The sequence below is a fragment of the Neovison vison genome, chromosome 2 (assembly GCF_020171115.1).
Source record: "Neovison vison isolate M4711 chromosome 2, ASM_NN_V1, whole genome shotgun sequence".
Taxonomy (NCBI): domain Eukaryota; kingdom Metazoa; phylum Chordata; class Mammalia; order Carnivora; family Mustelidae; genus Neogale; species Neogale vison.
The window spans coordinates 79,114,448-79,138,295 of NC_058092.1; the positions used below are offsets into that span (position 1 = coordinate 79,114,448).

Consider the following 23,848-nt stretch of genomic DNA (forward strand, 5'->3'; position numbering starts at 1 on the left):
GGAGATGGGAGTTGGGGGAAATTGGAAGGGGAGGTGAATCATGAGAGACTATGGACTCTGAAAAACAATCTGAGGGTTTTGAAGGGGCGGGGAGTGGGAGGTCGGGGTACCAGGTGGTGGGTATTATAGAGGGCACGGATTGCATGGAGCACTGGGTGTGGTGCAAAAATAATGAATACTGTTATGCTGAAAATAAATAAAAAATAAATTAAAAAAAATTTTTTTAAATGCTACTATGGACTATAAACTACCCGTTTCTATTTTTTTTTAATTTTATACAAAAAAAAGGAAAGTGTTATTTATAAGACAGGGTGCTTTGTTTGTTTGTTTATATGAAGAAAACTAAAAAAACCTAGCAAAGTCATACAGCAATTGCCACCTCTGTTAATTGGAGTATGGGCTGCAGAGCCCATGGTTTTAAACTTTTAAGCCATTTAAGGACTGAAATACTATTTTTAAGAAATTAATATACTGTTCTAATATATATTATTTTAAGAATTTTAAGAATTACATAATATTAAAAATCTAAGCATCTAGGTGCTTGGGTAGCTTGGTTGTTGAGTGACTGCCTTCAGCTCAGGTCACAATCCCAGAGTCCCAGAATCGAGTCCCGCATTAGGTTCCCGGCTCCATGGGGAGTCTGTTTCTCCCTCTGACCTTCTCCCCTCTCATGTTCTCTCTTGCCCTCTCTCTCTCAAATGGATCAAAAGAAAAAAAACTTTAAAATAATAAAAAAAAATTTTTAAATCTAAGCATCTAAAAATAATCTAAACATCTCATGTAACATTCTTACAATAATTTGTTAAAAGATTTTATTTATTTATGAGAGATAGAGACAGTGAGAAAAGGAACACAAGCACAGGGGAGATGGAGAGGGAGAAGCAGGCTCCCCACTGAGCATTCCGGGATCCCAGGACCCCAGAATCATGACCTGAGTCAAAGGCAGACCCTTAACTACTGAGCCACCCAGTTCCCCTATAATAAATTCTTAGAAAAGTTTATTTCATATTGACATTCGTAACCTGGAAAAAATGGACTTAGCAAATGAAAACTGCTACAATTATGATGGCTAATAATCCAACAAGGAACAATTTATTCAAAAGTCTATAATTAATGAATGACTTCCCTATACTTAACATCAAGTTCATTTGAGTCAATGAATCTCTTTATGTTTCTATGATACCAGCAATACCTCTCCAAAGAAACAGAAATTGTTTTTAGTCTCTGCCTTTCAATCCCATATGTTTTTCTGGTGTTACAAAAGTTAAAAGGTAAGATAAGTTACAGTAAAACCCTTAGTTATCTTTTTTTCTTGTGTCTTGAGTAAAACAAAAAAATTAATTCTCACATTCAATATTTGAAGGATATATGAGTGATACAGTGAAAAGCAAAAATTTGTATATTATGAAGTAAAAAAAAATTCCAACTGGAAAAAGAATTGCCTACACAAATATATCAAATATTCCCTGAATTTAATTATAAATTAAGTAACTAAGTTCAAAACCTGATAATTATACATCCTGTTTAGGAACCCACACATTTCATGGAACTCTATATTCTCTTTTGTAGTATATATCACAGTTCTAATTAAGTAACTAACTATGCAATTCATTTGTAAAATATCTATCTCTATATATACAAGCAATGCCAGAAAGTTTGGCTTATTTGCTACTGTACTGTCAGAACTAAACTGTGCTTTTCATAGTAAATGAGCAAGCAATATTTGCTGAATAAAGCAGTCAACTCTTGGTTCAAAAACAATATGGGATGTCTGGAACAACAATATGGGATGTCTGGGTGGTGTAGTCAGTTAAGCATCTGACTCTTGATTTTGGCTCAGGTCATGACCTCAATCATGAGATTGAGCCCCATGTCTCAATCCATGTCTTAAGATTCTCTCTCCCTTTCCCTCTGTCCCTCCCCCACCAAAAGAATGGAAGGAAAAATCAACAACATGAAAAGAATAGTACAGGGAATACAGTCAATCATAGTAACTTTGTATGGTGATAGATAATAACTACACTTACTGTAGTGGGCATTTCATAATGCATAGAATTTTTGAATCACTATGTTATACACCTGAAACTAACATGTCAACTGTGCTTTGATTAAATAACAACACCCCTCCATTACTAATATTATTATATCCCTCTATACTGTATGTTAAGCACAGGGTAACTGAATGTTGTAAAAATAACCTATAAAATCAATATGTTTCAAAAATAAATAAAATTTATAATAGTATGGAAATATGGTACATATCTACTGTCATATTTAAAGCATTCTAAAAGGGGTGCTTAGGTGGGTTAAGCCTCTGCCTTCAGCTCAGGTCATGATCCCAGGGTCCTGGAATTCAGAGCCATGCATCAGGCTCTCTGCTTGGCAGGGAGCCAGCTTCCCCCTCACTCCCCACCCGCCTCTCTGCCTACTTGTGATCTCTGTCTGTCAAAAATAAATGAATAAAATCTTTTAAAAAATAAGTAAAGCACTTGAAAAAAACTATTTATACAAGGCAAGTACTCCAGACTAGGATTCTGTACCATAAAACAAAATCATAGCAGAAAAAAATTAAGTAAAAAATTATATCTTACAACAACAGTAACAACAAAGAGAGAAATGGACTCATAAATAGGAGTGTTTGCCAAAGGTGGGGGGAGAGGAGGGCTGTGTGAATTAGGTAAAGGGGATTAAGCAGTATACACTCCCAGTATTAAAATAAGTCAGTCACGGGATGAAAAGCACAGCATAAGGAATATAGTCAATAACACTGTAATACACTTTTATTGTGATGAGCATTTTGTAATGTACAGAATTACTGAGTCATTGTTGTACATCTGAAGTTAACTTAATGTCAACTGTACTTCAATTAAAAAAAAATATCTTGCTCTCACCTTCAGCATATGACCCCAAAAAGATGTCTGTAATCCTCTGAACCACATGCTCCAAATAGCTATTTTTTTTAAAAAATTCAAGCAATATGGATGTACTATTTAAAGATCTACCACACTGAATTTTTTTGAAAAATTGGTATATCCTTCTAAAATGATTTGTTCCCAACATCTTAGAAAACACATACATCCTTTAAGGCAGAAGTTTGTCTCTGCTTATTTATATACTCAAACTGCAAGATTTTTTTTTTAATGCTGAAGAAAATGTTAAGAAAATAATACTTCATTAAAGTGAAGGCTCATTTATTATTTAAGTAGATAAGAAAAGACTACATATGAATATAAAACATTTTAGACTAATATCAAAATTAGTTTTGAAAGAAAACTTCTGTCCAGATTTATAGGCATACTGATGAACACTGTTAAGACTTTACAATATGTGTAAAGTCATTTCTTTATTTGAATTTTTAGAAAGACTTAGGTAAACTTACCAGTAGTTACAAATTAAATGGCTTTTTTTTTTTTTTTTGAAATGTCACTGAGGTAGAGCTAAAGGTTTAGAATGCAGGAAGATATGTTAAACATTAACTCCCATATTCATAAAGACAAGTAAACCCACTAGGTAAATCAGGTGTGGGGTAATTACCAATGCTGCTGAATAAACACTTTTTCTAAAATAAATTATCTAGATTTCACAACTTCCACTGAGAAACTGGTTTTTAGTTTATTAACCTTTATTTGTGTTCATTTTATTTTATTATTATTTTTAAAGATTTTATTTGACAGACAGAGATCACAAGTAGGCAGAGAGGCAGGCAGCGGGGGTGGCGGGGGAAGCAGGCTCCCCCCTGAGCAGAAAGCCCTATGCGGGGCTCGATTCCAGGACCCTGAGATCATGACCTGAGCTGAAGGCAGAGGCTTAACCCACTGAGCCACCCAGGCACCACTTGTGTATTCATTTTAAATAAGATTAGTTTTTATTCCTCATATCAAATCCTTGGTTTTGGGTTTGTTTTTTTTTTAAGATTTTATTTATTTATTTGAGAGAGAGAGAGCCAGCAAGCAAGCACAAGCAGCAGCGAGGGGCAAAGGGAGAAGCAGACTCCCCACTACCAGGAAGCCCAACATGGGGCTCAATCCCAAGATCCTGAGGATCATGGTCTGAACTGAAGGCAGACACTTAACTAACTGAGCCACCCAGGTGCCCCAAATCCTTGATACTTAAAAGTATCACATAATTCTTTCCTGTTTTCTTCTGGAATTATAGGAAAAGGAAGGAATGTCAGAAGAAACCTTTTCTAGCCTCCCCTGAATTTTTTTAAAAATTACAATGGTCCCAAAGAACTTCAAAAGTCAGTCATTTTAGCATTCAGCAGTTAAAATTCTTGTTTATGCTTAATCCTAGCCAACAAACTGCTGGACAAAACTGCTTATTCAGAATTACCTAAATGATAAGCACTCATGTATAGGGCAAAAACCTTAAATAGATCAAGCAAGACTAGTGACACTTGGTTACCAGGAAATTTTGTCTAAAAATCTATTCATGTCCTACCACACTCAAAAGGTCCAGAGTCAAACATGTAACTGTATGAAGTATCATTGGATCATTTCTACTTCTATGCACTGCATGGAACACGTAAAACAAATACTTAAAGGAACCGTTTAATCTTAATGCTTGGTTTTATCTTATGGCTAGTTTAATATCTAATATTTAACATACTACTACTAAATACTAAGTATTAAATTTTATTTAGTGTACTAAATACTAAATTTTCTAATAAATTCACTAGATCATTTTTGAAAACCAACAATATCAGGTTCAAGCTATCAGGGTCAGCATAAAATGAAGATGACTGTCAAACACAATCATTACTTGCAACTGCAGAAATGCTTTTTAGGGGTGCCTGTGCAGCTCAGTCAGTTGAGTGTCCAACTCTTGGTTCTGGCTCAGGTCATGATCTTGGGGTTGTGATATTGAGCCCCAAGTCAGGTTCTACCTCAGTGCAGAGTGGGCTTCCCCCATCCTCTCCCTCCCAATCTGCTACTCCCCCAGTTCCCCACTTGCGTATATGTGCGCTTTCTCTAATTTTTTTTTTAAAAAGATTTTATTTATTTGAGAGAGAAAGAGAGACAGAGTCAGAGACAGAGATAGCAAGAGAGAGCACAAGTGGAGAGAAGAGAGAGAAGCAGGCTCTGCGCCAAGCCGGGAGTCCAACGTGGGGCTTGATCCCAGGACACCGAGATCATGACCTGAGCTGAAGGCAGATGTTTAACCGACTAAGCCACCCAGCCATATCTAAAATAATATTTTAAAAAAAAAAAAAAAGAACAAGAGAAGGAAATGCCTTTTAAAGAACATCAATAATCAAAATTAATTAAAAATAAAAATTTACCTTTTAAAAACTGCTGCTCAAAAGTTGTATATTATTGTGAAATAAGTATGGCATATAACTATACAACAACAGCATTAAAAATAATTAAAAATCATATGAAACATTGAACAAACACAAGTCTACGAATCTGGAGTGATATGGGAGTCCATAAGTATAAGAGATTAAAGAGGAAAAAAGAGAGAGGTCTCTTTATAGAGAAACATTAGCTAGTATGTGTAGGAAAAAATGAGAAAACATGAAAATCACCATTCTGGAAACCCAGTCAGTGGATGCTAAAACCATTAAGTAAAAACTGAATAGAAGATATCTATTTGATACAGAAGTATTCCCCCCAAAAGATTACTTAATAGTTGCATAGAAAAAACCTTATTTTTACAAGGCAGAGAGGCTGTAGTAACCAAACTCAGCATGGTAATCAAACAGTATTACTATAGCAGGAACAACTTATGTTATGTGCTTTCTAATTTAAAGCAAAATAAAATTCACAACATTATCCATCACTAGATGTTAACGTTTTTAAACTCAATCTAATTTATAGGAAATATAACACCCTGCAGAACTCCAGAAAATGAGACAAGACAACTTGGCTCCATCTGTCAGAAATCAGTTATCCCTGACATTGATTACTGTTTCTTCTCCCTTTAGTCAGTCTAGACAGAAGCTTAACAACTTTATTCATGATTTCAAAGAACCAGCACTTGGTTTCATGGATTTTCTCTATTTTTGTCTGATGTTTTTTAGATTTTATTTATTTGAGAGAGGGAGACTGAGAGAGAGCATGAACATGGGGAGGGACAGAGATGGAGGGAGAAGCAGATTACCCGCTGAGCAGGAAGCTTGACGTGGGGCTTGATCCCAGGACCCTTGGATCATGACCTGAGCCCAACTAAAGCAGAGAGCTAACCGACTGAGCCACCCAAGCGCCCCTCTATTTTCATTCTGTACTGTTTTCAATTTCACTGATTTTTACTTTTTATTTCTTATTCCTTCTACCTGCTTTAGGTTGGATTTCCTCTTATATGTCTAGTTTCTTAACCTTAGAATATTGGTTTGAGACTTTTTTCCTTTCTTAATATAAGCATTCAATGCTATAAATTTTCCACTACTTTAAATTTTAAATTTAAAAAAAATTTTTAATTTTTCACTACTTTAGGTGAATCCTACAAATTTTGATAATGTTGTCTTCATTTAATTCACTATATTCTAACTTCCTTTGAGATTTTTCTCTTTGATACATGGATAAAAATGCATTAATTTCCTAATATTTGGGGGATTTTCCAGATATTATTAATTTCTAACTGAATGCTGTTTAGAGTCAAAGGAGACACTTTGTATGATTTCAATAACTTTAAATTTGTTAACATTTGTTTTATGGACCAGAATATGATCTTTGTAAATGTTCTATGTGCACTTGACAAGAATATGTATTCTACTGTTACTAGGTAGAGTGTTGCATAAATGGCCAAGCAGATCAAGTTGGTTGATAACCTTGCACAGGTCTTCTACGTCTGTATTGATTTTCCAACTACTTGTTTCATCCGTTACTGAGACAGGGATTGACTCCAACCATAACTGTGGATTTGTCTATTTCACCTTTCAGTTCTATCAGTCCAGCTTCACACTCCTCTATTGTTAGGAGCACACACGTTAGGAGACATGTATTTATAAACACACACAATCCTAAATAAGATAGTTACATCTCTGAACTCACCCTATAACCATCATGATTTTCTCTATTCTAGGAACTATTTCTTGTTTTGAAGTATACTTTAGGAGATGTAAGTACAAACACTCCAGTCTTCTGCTTAGTGTTTGCATAGTGCATCTTTTTTCCATCTTTTTCCATTTTTCCCCCAATTGTAACTAGTATGTTGTATCCAGCAGTTACAGGCAGACCACCTTGATCCTTCACTCCTGAAAATTCACTGTGAGGGAGTCACCCTCATTAACTATTATGCTATTTAATTTCCAATATTCATCTCAATGTGACCACAATTAAGACATGCCCATCCCCAGCCCTAAGGGCTTCTTCTCAGGTTCTTCATACAGAGCTAGCTCACTTGCTTCTGATCCTACCCTGACCTTAACTAATGGATTCCAGCACTGTGATGTCATACATTGTCCCTTATTCCCACCATCTACTGCAATCACTCAAACTAAATGTGTTATTTCCTTGAGCCTAATACACACCTTCATTCCTTCATTTCTGTAGTCTCTTTAAACAATTTATAGAGGCAAAATTCAAACAATCATTTTAAAGTGAACAATTAGGTGGCATTTAGGATATTCGAAATGTTCTGTAACTACCAATTCTACCTAATTCTAAAACATTTCCATCAGCCCAAGTAAAACCTCTTATATATTAAGCGGTTTCTCACCCTTTCCCACCCCAACCTTTTGGCAAACACCAATCTGCTCACTGTTTGCACGGATTTACCTGTTCTGGTTACTTCATATAAATGAAATCATATAATATGTGATCTTTGCGTCCGGCTTCTTTCACTTAGCTTAAGGTTTTGGAGGTTCATCCATAGTAAAGCATGTGTAAGTACTTCAATCCTTTTTGTGGTTGAATATTTCATTGTATGCATATACCACAATTTGTTTATCTATTCTTCCACTTTTGGGCTATGTCCACTTTTTTGTGGATAATGCTGCTACAAACATGTGTACACATACTTGTTTGAATACCAGTTTTCCATTCTTTGGGGGTACACACCCAGAAGATGAATTGCAGATCTTGTGATAATTCTATGTTTAACTTTTTGAGGCACCACTAATTTTCACAGCAGCTAACCATTTTATATTTCCACCAGCAATTTATAGGGGTTCCAATCTATCTCCCTGCCAACCATTTTTTTTTTAATTGCTATTCTAAGTGAGTGTGAATTGGTACCTCATTGTGGTCTGCATTTCCCCGGCAACTAATGATGTTGAGTGTTTTTTCATGTACCTGTTGTCCACTTGTATATCCTCTTTGGAGAAAGGGCTATTCAAGTCCTTTCTTCATTAAAAAAAAAAAAAACTTTTGAGGCCAACTGACATACAATATATTAGTTTCAGGTATAAAATATAAAGATTCAATATTTGTTTATATTGTGAAATGATCACCACAGTAAGTCTATTTAACATATCACCATAAGTTTACAAAATATCTCTTGTGATGAGAACTTTTAAGATCTAGTCTCTTATTAAATATGCAATACAGTAACTACAGCCATCAAGCTGTACATTATATCTCCATGACTTTAACTGGTACTATGTACCTTTTGACTCCTTTTCATCTCATTTCACCTCCCACACCCCATCTCTGGCAACCATCAACCTGTTCTCAAAGAGTTTTTTGTTTTAAGATTTCACCTAAAAGTGAGATCACATGGTGTTTTTCTCTGATTTATTTCACTTAGCATAATGCTAAGGCTCATCCATGTTGTTGCAAATGGCAACAACCAATTTCACTCCTTTTTGTGGCTGAGTAATATTCCTGTGTGTATGTGTGTTTATCCATCATCATTAGGCACTCAGGTTGTTTCCATGTCTTGGTTTCCATAAATAATGCAGCAATCCTTTGCAAATTTTAAAATTGTGTTGTCTTTTTGTTGCGTTTTTAAGAGTTTTTTATATATTTTGGATGCTAAACTCCTATCAAATATGTAATACACAAATATTTTCTACCATTCTGTAAGTTGTCTTTTCATCTTCTGGATAATGCCCTTCAATGCCCAAAAGGTTTTAATTTTTATGAAGTCCAATTTACTGGTTCCTTTTTGTTGTACATGTTTTTGGTGTGAAAGAACCTGTATCTACGAATCCATTGCCAAATCCAAAGTCATGAAGGTTTATCCATATGTGTTTTAAAAACATTTTATGACTTTAAAACCATAAAAGTTATATTAGAACAGTAAAATCTCTAATTAGATCACTGATTTTATTTTAAAACTATAAAATCTCTAGTTAGATCCATTTTGAGTTAATTTTTGTATATGGTGTATGTGGTAGGGGTCCCAGTTCTTTTTCATGAGGATATACAGTTTTCCCAGCACCATTTGTCAGAGATTATTCTTTCCTCATTGAATGGTCTTGACACCCACATCAAAAATCAACTAGTCACAGATATATGGGTTTATTTCTGGACTCTCATAATTTCTACTCCACTGATCTGTTTGTCTATCTTTATAATAGTATCATATTGTTTTGATTACTCTAGCATTGTAGTAAGTTTTCAAATTGGGAGAGTGAGTTCTTCAACTCTGTTCTTCTCTTTTAAGATTGTTTTTAATATTTAGGGCTCCTTGCAATTCCGTATGAATTTCATAAGGACAAAAACCAGAATTTTGCAAAAGACAGAATTTTGTAGATCATATTGGGTAGTGCTGATATCTTAACAATATTAAGTCTTCTAATCCATAAACATAGGCTGTTTTTTCATAGTTTTCAGTGCAAGTCTTTCATCTTCTTGGTTAAATGTATTCCTAGGTACCACAATGAAATATCACCTCCAATTACTGGATGGCTATTACTAAAAAGCAAGATATAAAACCCCCCAAAACAGAAAATAACAAGAGTTAGTGAGGAAGTAAAGAAATTTATTAGAACTCTTGTACATTGCCAGTGGGAATGTAAAATGGTGCAGCCATTGTGGAAAGCAGTTTAGTGGTTCCTCAAAAAGTTAAACAGAATTACCATATGATCCAGCAATTCCACTTCTAGTGATATATACCAAAGAATTAAAAATAGGGATTCAAACAGATCCTTGTATGTTAATGATCACAGCAGCATTATTCATAATAGTCAAAAGGCAGAAAACCAAAATGACCATCAACTGATGAATGGATAAACAAAATGTGGTATAAACCTAAAGCTGAGTATTATGCAACTACCATAAAAACTAATTAAATTATTATTCATGCTACAAAAGGGATGACCCTAAAGATATTATGCTAAGTGAAATAAGCTAGACACAAAAGGACAAATACTATATGATTCTACTTGTATCAGTTACCTAGAAGAGGCAAATTCATATGAGTAACAGAAAGTAGAATAGAGATTATCAGGGGAAGGAGAAAGAGAAACTATTTTTTAATAGTTACAAAACTTCTGTTTGGAGTGATGAAAAAGTTCAAGAAATAAATGGTGGTTATTGTTCAGAGCACTGTAAATGTACTTAGTGCCACTGAACTGTGCACTTCAATGGTAAATTTATGTTTTATCTGTTTTACCGCAATAAAAAATAAAATTGCCAAAAAGAGTGAATATGCTAACTGAAAGAAACCTGACACAAAAGCCTCATACCTTAATGATTCCATTTATATGAAATTCTTAAAAAGGCAAAACTACAGTGACAGCAGAATGGTTGCTGGAAGTGGAGAGATGAACTGCAAAGGGAATGATGAAAATTTGGGGGGTGATAGAAATAATCTGTATTTTGATTGTGGTGATGGTTATACAACTAGATACAACTGTTAAAATAAGGGGCGCCTGGGTGGCTCAGTGGGTTAAAGCCTCTGCCTTCAGCTCAGGTCATGATCCCAGGGTCCTGGGATTAAGTCCCGCATTGGGCTCTCTACTCAGCAGGGAGCTTGCTTCTCCCTCTCCCTTTCTGCCTGCTTGTGATCTCTCTGTTAAATAAACAAAATCTTTTTTAAAAATTGTCAAAATACATCAAACTATATACACTTAAATCTAATTAATTTTATTGCATGTAAATTATACTTCAATAAAGTTCATTTAAATAGTCAGAGACCTGAGGTGGTCTAGCCCTATGTAATCATTTTAGAGAAAAAAAAAACAAAAACAAAAATGAGTCCTTGAATATCAAAAGTCACACAATTAGTGAAACAGTCTGACTAGAATTCAGTCCCATAAATGAAATCCAAAGCTCTTTAGATCATATAAAATGACACTATTGTAATAGAGGGTGATGGTGGTAGATGACTATATTGGTAATTCAATACCTCCTCCTGGAATAAAGGCTTGAAACCTTTAGTCTGAGTTCTGAAGAATTCATGAGGTTATATTGGAAGGTTGAAATCAAAACATATAGCAACATATGTTCACTTCCTACCACTCTCGTATGCTCACTGCTTTGCAAAGCAACTACTCCTTTTGTCAAAATTCCAATGAGTAAGATTTTGTATCCATGGACCTGAAACACATTCTGCCCTCTGAAGCAATATCAAAAAAGGCTAATCACATTTCCATAAGATCACTCCTCAAATACTCGTAAATGACTCTATCTATGACGTTCTCATGAAGTCTTCTTTAGTACAGTCTAAAAATATCCAGAGCTGCCACAGTCTTTCCTACACTGGCCACAATGCAGTGTGTAGAAAATGCACATGAGTTTTGGTTTTCTTTATCTTTTCTTTTTTTTTTTTTAAAGATTTTATTTATTTATTTGACAGAGATCACAAGTAGGCAGAGAGGCAGGCAGAGAGAGAGAGAAAGGGGGAAGTAGGCTCCCCGCTGAGCAGAGAGCTGGATGTGGGGCTCAATCCCAGGACTCTGGGATCATGACTAAGCTAAAGGCAGAGGCTTTAACCCACTGAGCCACCCAGGCACCCCGAGTTTTGGTTTTCAAACGAAAACAACACTACAAATTTTTTTCCTGCAAGTTACTTAGAATTAAATTGGATCTTCTAGGAAGACTACTTGGGATGGGGATGGGGAGAGTAAACTGTATTGCATTACTGGCCAATTCCTGATTTCCTATCACTTCAAATTCCTAGGTCTTTGTTATATAAAGCATCACTAAGACATCTCTCTGAATTTGAAAATTAACGGCAAGGCTATAGATTTATTTCTATAAAATAACCTTTTATTTTTGTTTCTTATTCTGAATATACTTTTTTTTTTTTTAAGATTTCATTTATTTATTCATGAGAGATGAGAGAAAGAGAGGCCTCTAAAGGCAGAGGCAGTGGGAGAAGCAGGCTCCCTACACCAGGACTCAATCCCATGGGATCATGACCTGAGAGCTAAAGGCAGATGCTTAACCACTCAGGTGCTCCTGAATATACTTTAAACATATTTTGGAATCTTTATTCACTGTGTAACATTTTAGCTACATTTCTAAAATATTTCATGTATAAAATTATTAAACATACTTGAATATAAGGGTTTAATAACATTAAAATACTTGGAAGCATAGGTTTAGGAGACAAAGACATCTCTGATGTATTTTTGCTTCAACATGAATAACCTCTTGACATAGTTAATCATATAGAAAACAAATTAAGTTTACTATTTTCATCTATATTTCTCTACCTTAACCAGAAAGATACCACTTTTAAAATTAAAATCACTTTTAAAATTACACTTATGGCGTTTTAAAGATTTTCTTTACTGCAGAAGCAAAGTCAGTTTTGACTTATACAGAGTAAATTCCCTTTTAAAGAATAATGTTTATAAACCAGATGTTCTAGGAATTTTTAATGAAGCATCATCAAAGTCACTGGTTCTTTTTTCAGATATCTAAACATTATTACTTAAGAGCTATGTTTTGCCCACCTCAAAGTCTTCAGTATCTCTTATTTTCTAAAATCCTTTAAAGACAATAATATTCTTGTATTCCTGTATTTTGCAAATTATTTTATTATCTAGAAATATGCATTTGCTTTGAAGTTAGAAATTTAACCAAGGCTCTGTTACTTTTGCCTGTTTTGTATATCACTGCTTTATATGTTTGTTTTACATTTTATTCCAGTCTAGAAGAATGTCTTCCAAGTGAGAAAAAAAAATGTAAACAAAATCAGAGTAGAGATCTGCATTCTACTTGTTGTATTTTTTAGCTCCACAATGTGAGTCTATCTTGTCTCTGAAACAGCACAGAGATTCTTTTGTTATATTTTATTTTCTAAAGCTTTAGTTCATTCTGGCCATTTTTTGCTTGCCCGTTTTACTTTTTTCATCATAAACAAGCTTTCTTATTTTTATGTCCTATAAGTCTCAATATTTGAAAAAGCATGCAAAAAAAGCTAGTAATTTGTGATTCTAATGGATTATGACTGTAGCTTACGCTAAATGAAAACTTAACACTTACTATCTTTCCCTATAACAAAAGCACATTACATTGATAACTCAGTTTAACCTAATCCCAAACAGAAACTCCCAATTCTGTTTCTTCTGTTTTTTATGCTTTGATATCGACACTTCATACAAAGGCAGGACAAAACATTTGCGTTCCCAACTTTTGTTTTTTTAAAGATTTTATTTATTTGACAGATAGAGATCACAAGTAGACAGAGAGGCAGGCAGAGAGAGAGGAGGAAGCAGGCTCCCTGCTGAGCAGAAAGCCCTATGCGGGCTCTATCCCAGGACCCTGGGATCATGACCTGAGCCGAAGGCAGAGGCTTTAACCTACTGAGCCACCCAGGCACCTGCGTTCCCAACTTTTTAATATTCTTTCACGACCTTTCTATTCATTTTTCTTAATGATCTTCATTAACATTATAGAAAAAAATTTTTCAATTGTCAGTTTCTTCTTGCTTTCAGTTTTCTGATATCCATAGCCAGATTATGATGGTGTTTCTTAATTTTACTGAATAAAAGTAATGTCCAACTTTGAAGTAATTCTATTTGCCTTCCTGACCCACGTAGAGTTCTAGATTTAACATAACCTTCTCTGCCTACTCCTGTTACAGTCTAACTCCTGAGAACAGAAAACTGAAACAAGAAACAGTATCTTTTTAAAAATAAACAGCTGGCTTTTCTTTTTAGCCATCATATCCTTTATTAAGATTACACTAGTCTGAATTTGCCAATGGAAAATGCTGTCTAAGCTGCAAGATACCTAAGAAAAGCTGATTAATAACCTAAATTAGTTAACATAACTTTTTAAAAGTTCCTTTTTTCATTTTGAAATTTCTCTCCTCTTGAAAAAATGTAAACATATATCTTAAACCATAATTTGAGGTCTTGATGTAGGAAGTTAAGGCTGTAGTTTTTCATAAGACATAAATCCCCACATTATCAAACTTTAGTGAGATAATTACATATATTCTACATGTTGGATAGTATTTCATCTGCACAATTAACAAGAACTAGCTGGAGTTAAGAATCAAAAATAACCCATGGTAAAATACCAATATGGAACAGATTTCTAAAACCTAAGAAGCAGGTCTGATCAACATCACTTATTTTCTGTTACTTAAAATATAATGTAAGAAAAGAAAATATTACCTATTTCTAACAAAACTGTGTGGACAGAGAAAGAATGTTGGAATGAAGAGTCCTTAGACAACAATAAGACCCCTAAGTATTACAGAATATAAAACTGATTAAGAATTCAATTAAAGTAGAAAACAAAATTACTTAAAAACATGAGCACAGAAGTTGTGCTTTTAAAAAAAAAAAAAAAGGCTTAAAGGGAAGGGGGATGAGAAAGGTGAGAAAAAGCACTACCAAACTCCTTACCCATTGTTGTTGGTGCTGGAGCTTCCTGATGGTATTTTCAGCTTGCTCCAGTTTAGCACTGGCCTCATCACTCTGCTGTTTGATGGTGGCCAACTCCCGTTTTATGAGGTAGTTTTCCTCAGCCTCCTGGGCTCTTGTCACTTGTCCCTTAGGACATAATTTGTGTGTGTGTAAAGCAATTTAGGATAGAGTCAAGAAAGACTGCCTTTGTGAGGTTTAGTTATTTACTGTGATATGTTTAAAAAAAAAAAAAAAAACCTCAGAGAACAGAACAACCTAAGTAATTATTAACCAGCAGCTCATTATTGCTCCAGCAAATTTTGGAAAGCAAAATTAAAAAAATTATGATAATCTTAAGAACAATTCTTCGTTCAGTCAATAAAAATTCAATTCATGCAATATTACTGAGTTGTACATGCAGGACTAAAATTTTCAATGTACAGTAGTTAATTTCACAGAATCCACTGATTGACATTTTGGAATAAATACTTAAAGGTTAGCTTTAAAACGTGCAAAAGGTGTTTAATAAACCAAGATAACACACTGTTATCAAAAATTAAGTTTACACACATATATGCCAGCCCAAAAAAATTATTTCTAGGAAAATGCATGTAAAATTCATGCATTAAAATGTGAATTTCTAGGTTTAGGACTTTCCTTAGAAGTAAAGTTAGAGAAAATGTTAAAAAAACAAAAACAAAAACAAAACAAAAAAAACTATACCTGTATCAATCTATCTGCCAAGGAAGCACTTTCCTACAAAAGGAAAAATTCAGATAGAAATTTAAGAGAAAGAAATAAAATAAAGGTGCATAAAATTAGGAATAAGAAGAAACAAAGCATACCCAAATTCCATCTACTTTTTATTATAATTAAGATAGATATTTAGATTTGATTTTAAGGCTATTTACTGTGTTTATTATTCTTAGTCTTTAAGAAAAATATATCAAAATAAGGATAGACTACAGAAAATCATATGCTTCTAGAAGACCAAACACAAATTTCAAGATGTTTTTCATCATTTGAGACAAGCAAATAGCTTCTTTTTAAAGTGTACTTTTAAGTCTTCATGTTTGAAATCAGACATATTGTCAAACAACTTACGGGAAAGGGAGAAGGAATTTGAGTAAGCAATTCCACTTATAAAGTGTGACAGCAATTTGTACAACAGCAACTTCCAAAGAAGCAAAGCAAGGAAAATATGACGAATGAAAATAATGAGCTCAACATAATAAACTATAGCAATAATTCAGTAATTAAACATTTTGGTTACAGAATTTAACTGATACATAAGTATTTACAGAATTCAAAGCACTACAGGACAGACCTAGGCTATGTAAGCCAGTAGAAAGGTACTTAATTTTCTAGAAGTAAATTCCAAACTTAACACTTTCCTACAGCACCTTTATCTTTCTGATGGTTCAGTGAAATAAAAACATTTTCTCTGTGAAAATAGCTCATTCCAAAGATAAAAGACTACCTAAGAAGACAGATATTATAAACTGAGTATTGAGTGGAAAAAACAATATGCAATTAGAACAACTTAACTAAAATAAGCTCAGCGTTTTTACAGAGTCACCAAAAGAGTAAAATTATTCTCAAAGCAACTCTAATAAGATGAAGGAAATAAGGAAAACTGTTTTTGACTTAATATAATGTACCTGAAATTATTATACAACCAAAAGACATGAAATAAACATCCTATCCTTGAGTGTGGTGTGATGCTTTCAAACAAAAGACAAATAACCAAACTATCCATATCTTCATGTTTTCTCTCTTGAATACTGATCTGTAGATTTTCAAGGAAGATTTTAACCATATCATTTATTAACCTACTTGCTCTCATCTTTTGTTTAAAAAAAAAAAAAAAAAAAGCCCTTCCAAACGCCCAAAGACTTTGTGAATTCAGGTTTTTCTTTTAATAAACCAAAACTCTTAGACTATACTTTTATTACTCTATATTTTCTTATAGCATCAGAACAAGACTATAATAGACATTATATCAAAAGCACAATATTAAAAATGCAAAACTTTCCACATTTGCCCAGTTATTTTATATGAAACAGAAAGAAAGATGTAATAAGTAGTATCAAAATAAGTGTGAGAACCAAATGTTTAATTTAATTTTAATTGAAAATCAATACCATGGTGAATTTATATATGAGAAATCAGTCAGTCATTCTGACTAAACTAAAAGGAATCCTAGGCCTTAAAGGAATCACGGACACATTTAATACATGGCTAGAAAGTCAGGTTAACATTTGAAAGTCATTTTTAAAATACTATATAGAATGAATTCTCAATTAGGTTACCTCTAAAGAATGTACTTTTTAGAGATTGATTATAAAGAAAACAAATCAATATGTTACTCTAACAATATCCTTAATTAAAACTTTAACCTTAAAGCTCAAGGACTCATAGTGATCAATTTTTTATTAATGACAAGTTATTTAGTTAAGTAGTAAACTAGGCAAGCTAAGCAATTAATACCACAACTTTGGAGACGTGATAGATTTCTTGTAACTTTATTCAAATAAATAGAAAATAGTACTGTGCATTCAACAGAAAGTTGCATAAGTAGTTATTTACTTACTTTTTCTAATGTTTCAATGCGCTGTTTTAAAAGTCTATTTTCTGTGCGTAACCTCTGCAAAAAAAAAAAAAAAAAAAGGAAAATAGAAAAAAGAACAAAAAGAAACAACAAAAAAAGAGGTTTGTTTGCAAGCATTCCTGAGGTAAAGACTTAAATCGTAATTCTTAAAATATACCACCTTTTACAAATAGGAAAGCTAAGGAATGGTTGGTTATATTATTGTCTGTCAAACTCCTGTAGGCTCAGAGTAGGAAATATATAGTAAAGGAAATGAAATTTGTCACTCCAGCTGTGAATGAATTTTAAATATAAGCTACAGTACACGTAGAAATAACCCCTTTCTTTAAAGTACCTATCATGACTCATAATCAACATTTTCTTATCTGTCTAAACGTCCCCATTAGATAGAAAAGACTCTAACTCATTTACCCCCTACAGATACTATCTACACAAACAGTACTCAAATGTTTATCAAATAAACAAGTAAGAAATCTGAAAAATGCAGCTCATAGGATATTCAGAACTAAACCAGCCTTCATCTATGCCTTATATATGCAAAGCTACAAAATTCCTTACATTCTGAAAATATAAAGATTGAGTTGTTTTCATTGAATTAATTATTTATAAGTTGTTGTGACCTTAAAAAAAAAAATGGAGGCATCTTGCTGACTCAGTCGGTAGAGTATGGGACTTGATCTCAAGGTCATGAGATCAAAGCTCCATGTTGGACATGGAGCCTACTCAAAAAAAGAGTAAAAAATTTTTTTTAAAATACCAAACTTAAAAAAATGAACAGTTCTGATTACTAGTATTTTCTTATAGTTCAAAAAGCAAAACCAGATTTGGAGTATCTGGGTAGTGCAGTTGGTTAAGAGACTGACTCTTGGCTCAGCTCAGGGCCTGATCTCAGGGTCCTGAGATCAAGCACCATGTTAGGCTCTGCACTCAGCACAGAGTCTGCTTAAGACTCTCTTCTCCCTCTCCCCTTTCCCCGCTTCCCACACACTCTCTTTCTCAAATACAATAAATCTTTAAATGGCAAAAAAGAAAGTAAAACCAGATTTAAAAAAAAAATCTTCACCTAACCAATTTCTGATACCCCAAACCCTATCAAATTACTATTAAGTATTAAAACTAAAACACTCTACATAAAAAGTCATCTTCTTGCATAATTCATTAACATTTTCATATAAATCCTGATATGTTATAACTTCATTTTAGAATCCTTGGAGTTACTTCTCCATTTTGCCATCACTGAAATTTCAAATTTCCCTTACATTTTGTACAAATTTACCCCAGAACTTAATCCAGCCTTCTTCCAACCTTACCATCCTCTAAATTCCTGCTTTTAAAAATGTTTTCCTCGAGGGCCCCTGGGTGGCTCAGTTGGTTAAGTGACTGCCTTCAGCTCAGGTCATGATCCTAGACCCAGGATGGAGTCCCTCGTCCGGCTCCCTGCTCAGCAGGGAGTTTGCTTCTCCCTCTGACCCTCCCCCCTCTCCTGCTCTCTCACGCTCTCTCTCAAAGAAATAAAATCTTAAAAAAAAAAAAGAAAGAAAAAGAAAAAAAGTTCTCCTCGGAAATTTCTATTGTCAAACTATCATTTTTCCAGTAAAGACTAAAATATAGTTTACATAACAAAAAAGTCTCAAACCAAGGAAATAAAGATTCTATGAATTATATCTTTTTAAGTAAATCACAAATTGGAACAAATAAATCACAGTTATTAGGAAGATTTGCAAATTAGATTTTCTTGTTCCATTCACTTATATTTTAATAATTAGAAATCGATCATTTAAAATATTTTTTAAAAAGAAATCGATTACTACTTTATGTGTGATTTCTGACTACAAAATAGCTTGAATTTGATAAGAAAATGTTTCTCATTTCTTGGCTATTTTATTATGTGTAGCACAGTGGTCTAGACAAATAAGCAACTACTAAATTGTTTTAAAATCTGCAAATCCAAAGAAACAAATGTGATCCTCAAAATGTTCTTAACACACTTTACCAAAAAAATAAAATTTTGTTTATCCTAAATGACTTATTAGAAAGTTCAGACAATGGGACGCCTGGGTGGCGCAGTTGGTTGGACGACTGCCTTCGGCTCAGGGCGTGGTCCTGGAGTCCCAGGATCGAGTCCCACATCAGGCTCCCAGCTCCATGGGGAGTCTGCTTCGCTCTCTGACCTTCTCCTCGCTCGTGCTCTCTCTCACTGTCTCTCTCTCTCTCAAATAAATAAATAAAATCTTTTAAAAAAAAAAAAATAGAAAGTTCAGACAATTGAGTAAATATAGTTAATGTTACAACAGAAATGATGCTAAAATATTACAAAACAGAACTAAAAACATTTACCTGGGTTTCCCTCTCCATTCCCTTTAAATCTTCTCAAATTTTGCTATAAATAAAAATCTAAATTGGTTTCTTCCCCAAACATCTACCCAAATGTCTGAATACCACTTTTTAACTAAACCAATTCCTCATTTATGTGACATTGCTTTCATCATAAATTGATAAATACAATAGACTTTATCAGTTATTAAAGACTATTTCAGGATTACCTATTAAATTTCAAGTGTTTCCAACTTTTTTTTTTTTGGGGACTAACACCACAAATTTTTGTTAATTATAGCTTTGTAATCCCCTTTAATGTATGGTGGAGCTAATTTCCCCCATCCTTATATTGTTTTGTCTATCCTCCCCTAACCTTAAGTACTAGTATAGTAAATTAGTTAAGAGAGTGGGTTTTGAAGTTGGGTAGGTTTAGGCTCAAATCCTCACCACAAAATTAACACCTGTTCATTATGTTTACTGTTACTCAGTATTGTAGATCATACATTTTCTCACCTAGAAAATTAGAGTAATAAAACCTACAATGACATGGGAAGAATTAATGAGATAGCATAATACCAAAAACTTGATGAATGATAGGCATTGTTCATAATATTCTTGAAGTCAGGCATGAATACTATTTTACAATTTTTGTCTTTTGTTTATAACTATTCTTTAGAAATTTTAATGCTCTGCAAAATCAGAAGGAATTAAATGACTGGATTTGTTAATGAGTATTTGATGGGGGAAATCATAACTTTATTTAACACAGAGTTCTTTTGGTCTCTCCCCTTCATTCATCCTTTTTAAATGCCTTTATGCCAAGTTTTTCAGTGATAATTTATTAGGTTCTATCCTATTTCCCAGATGTTTTTATTCCTATGTTAGGTGGAATTTCTTTTTCTAAGATATATATTTTTTAAGTTAAATTTATTTATTTTTTAAGATTTTATTTATTTATTAGAGAGAGAGCGCGCACAAGCTGCGGGAGCAGCAGGCGGAGGGAGAGGGAGAAGCAGGCTCCCTGCAGAGCAGAGGGAACCTGATGTGGGGCTCAGTCCCAGGACCCTGGGATCATCCCAGGACCCTGAGATCATGACCTGAGCTGAAGACAGTCGCCTAACCAACTGAGCCACTCAGGCACCCTTTTTCTAAGATATTTTGATACATAGGAAAATTGATGACTAAAATCTATCATTTGATTGAATTCTCACTAATTTTTAAGTACCTATCTTTTTAATTACATTTGCCAGAGTAAATGAAGAGTGTTTTCTAAACTTTAAAGTGAAAATCATAAAGAGGAAGACAGATACTTAAAAAAAAGAGGGAGAGACTTTTGACCTATCAAATTAGAAAAGAGAAAAAAAAATGAGAAAAGAGAAAACGAAGAGCAAGAGCAAAAATGAAATATCTAATGTAAGCAAGGTGTTAGTGGAATGGAAACTCACTGCCAAAGAGAACATACTCTGGAAATACTCTTTAGGAAATTTACTGAAAAATACTAATATCCTATAATTCAATAATTCTACTCTTTACAACTGGCTAAGAAAACATAAGGTGCCGAAAACCTTATATACAAACATGCTAACTATATGTGCTATTTTTAATGGCGAAAAATGATTAAAAAAAAAAAAAAACCCAGAACTAAATATCCCCAAATAGGAAAATTTCAATTTCTAACAACTCACTTTATTCTTCCCGTTTTATTCTTCATTTTATGAAATAACCCAAACTCAATAATCTTCTTCACTGAGACAATCCATTGATCCTACCAACTTTCCATTGTCTCTCTCTCTGATGTGCTCTCTTCCCGCTTTATAAAATTTAATTTCCTATCATTACAGATGTTCCATTTCTTTTATCCTCCCCTCTGCCCTCTCTTCCTTAGGAGACAGGATACTTGCCTGATAAACCACCACTCTGGGTTAACATATTGACAACTCTGTGTCTGCGCTTATGTTGGTAAATATAATTGAAGGAAAATAAAACAATGAAGTTTGTTGAAATTAATTCAGTTTAATTAAATTCAGTTGGACTACTAATCTGCCCTAGCAGCAATAATGTATTTTCTTAGACCATGCCTTCTCTCACCCCCTCAGACCCCTAATTCATACTTGTTCCTCTTTCTTCAAATCAGGATCCCTTCACCCCACTGTCACTCTCAAATGACAATCTTGTTTCTGATTTCACTGAAAGAACTGAAGCAGTAAGAACAAAACTTTGCAAACTCCCACAACTACATATTACCTCTTACCTACATTTTTCCCATATATTTTAGGTTCTCTCTTGTTCTTATGGATTAACTATCCACACTAGGAGACCTCATCTCCTACTATGGGATAAATCCCAAACCGTGCTGACCCTACAGTTACCCCCCTGCCATTCACACATCACCAGTTTTTCCTACGTGGTTATCACTATGAAAACGTAGTTATTTTTCCCATCTTAATGAAAAGTAAAGAAAAATCAAAATCCCCTTAGTATCATGACCCTCTCTAAGCTACTGTCCCATTTCTCTCTTCTTTATAGCAAATTCCCTAAAAGGTATCTATACTCCCTATCTCCATTTTTTTCTAGTTTCAATCAAGTTTTAGTTCCCACTATTTCTCTGCTCTTTTCCAGCTTACCTCCACGCTGACAAATTCAATGATTATTTCTCCATCCTCAACTCACAAGAACACTCTTTAGCACTGACAGAAAAATCCTTCTTTTTCTAAAACTCTCTTTTTTCTCGTGCCTTTAGGACACTTAGACTTCGTGTTCTGCTTTGCTCTCATCTTTCTAACTTAAATGTTGGCTTATGATCAGGCTCAATTCTTGAACTCTCATCTACACTCATTCCCCAAGTAATGTCATCCACTCTAAAGGCTTTTACTCTCATCATTCTGCCAATAACTTCCAAATTTATATTTTGAGCCTGCCCTATCTTAAATTCAACTCGGAATATTCAAGAAGCTACTCTGAATATCTCCTTGGCATCTGATTCTTAAATTATCTCAAACTAGGCTCTTGATACTCATTCCCAAAGCAGAACCTTCTGCAGACTCCCCCATCTCAGGTACTGGGAACTCCAACTTTCTCCCTACTAAAGCCAAAATGCTTAATTCCCATTTCTCTCATACCTCCACAATCAACTTGTCAGCTTTATCTTTAAAGTCTACTCAGAATCCAATCACTTCTAACCACCTCAGTCCAAGCCACCATGCTCTACTGCCTGCAGTACTTCATCAGCCTTTATTAGTCTTCCTGTCCCCTGCAATCTACTCTCAACATACCTTCTCCTCCATTGAAAACCCAAATGGTTTTCTAGGTTCAAAGTGAAAAATCTTCACATGTTCAACAACAGTAACTCCTGTTACTTTCCTGATCATGTATACTGTCCCATCCACAATGGTTTCCTTACTATTTCTCCCTGGGCACATTCCTGACTGTCCGTCAGGCACATTCCTACTCTTCGTCCAGATATCTATTTATCTAGCTCGCTCACTTCCTTCAGCTATTTATTCAAAAGTAATCCAGTCAACTTCTCTATATTTTCAATCCAAACACCACCATTTTACTCTCCCTTTCCAGATGTATTCTTTGCTCTGTTTAACACTTAACCTCATCAAAATATTATATATTTTACTTTTGTGTTTATTGTCTGACTCCCATACTAGAATGTAAGCTCCATGAGGGCAGAAATTGGTCTATTTCAGCAAAACGTTTCAAGTGTCTAGAATAGTGTTTGGACATGTATTAGGTTCTACAAATACCTATTAAGTGGATGACTTGAATAAATTACATTACTGTATCACCTCCATTTGGATATTATTATACAGCCACTCGTTTTTTATTGAAAGTTTATGATGCCACAGAAAAATGGGCATTTGAATCTTTCTTACATCACAATATATTAAGTCTTTTTTGGAAAGCAGCAGTGTATACATTGAAGAGTAGTATGGGTCTTAGAAAAACATAAATCAGATTTCAAATCCTTGACTTTCACCATTTTCTAGCAATGTGACCACTAGCATATTTTTTGAGCTTTTTGAAGCTCAAAAAGACAAGGATAAGAACCCTCTCATAAGGTTATTAAAAGAATAAAAGTAGATGATACATGTAAATGACCCCTTACATATTAAGTGTTAAATAAATGTGTCAATACTAACATTTCATACTGATTGTTAAATGTAACGCCTGGATGTAACATTTCTCATGTTTTCCTTTTTTACACCAGGCAGTGCATA

The 23,848-nt window shown here is 34.0% G+C and overlaps 1 protein-coding gene across 6 annotated transcripts in view; it reads right to left on the bottom strand.

Moving 5' to 3' along the window:
- Window positions 1–23,848, bottom strand: part of EVI5 (ecotropic viral integration site 5) — a 202,971-nt gene that overhangs the window by 98,582 nt on the left and 80,541 nt on the right. For 3 of the 6 annotated variants that reach the window (XM_044238685.1, XM_044238684.1, XM_044238687.1), the window contains 3 exons: window positions 17,289–17,342; window positions 15,419–15,451; window positions 14,696–14,842 (listed from right to left, as the gene is read on the bottom strand). In XM_044238685.1, the coding sequence (XP_044094620.1) occupies window positions 14,696–14,842; window positions 15,419–15,451; window positions 17,289–17,342 (234 nt within the window). The remainder of the gene's footprint in view (window positions 1–14,695; window positions 14,843–15,418; window positions 15,452–17,288; window positions 17,343–23,848) is intronic. The other 3 variants (XM_044238686.1, XM_044238689.1, XM_044238688.1) reach the window with 2 other exon arrangements.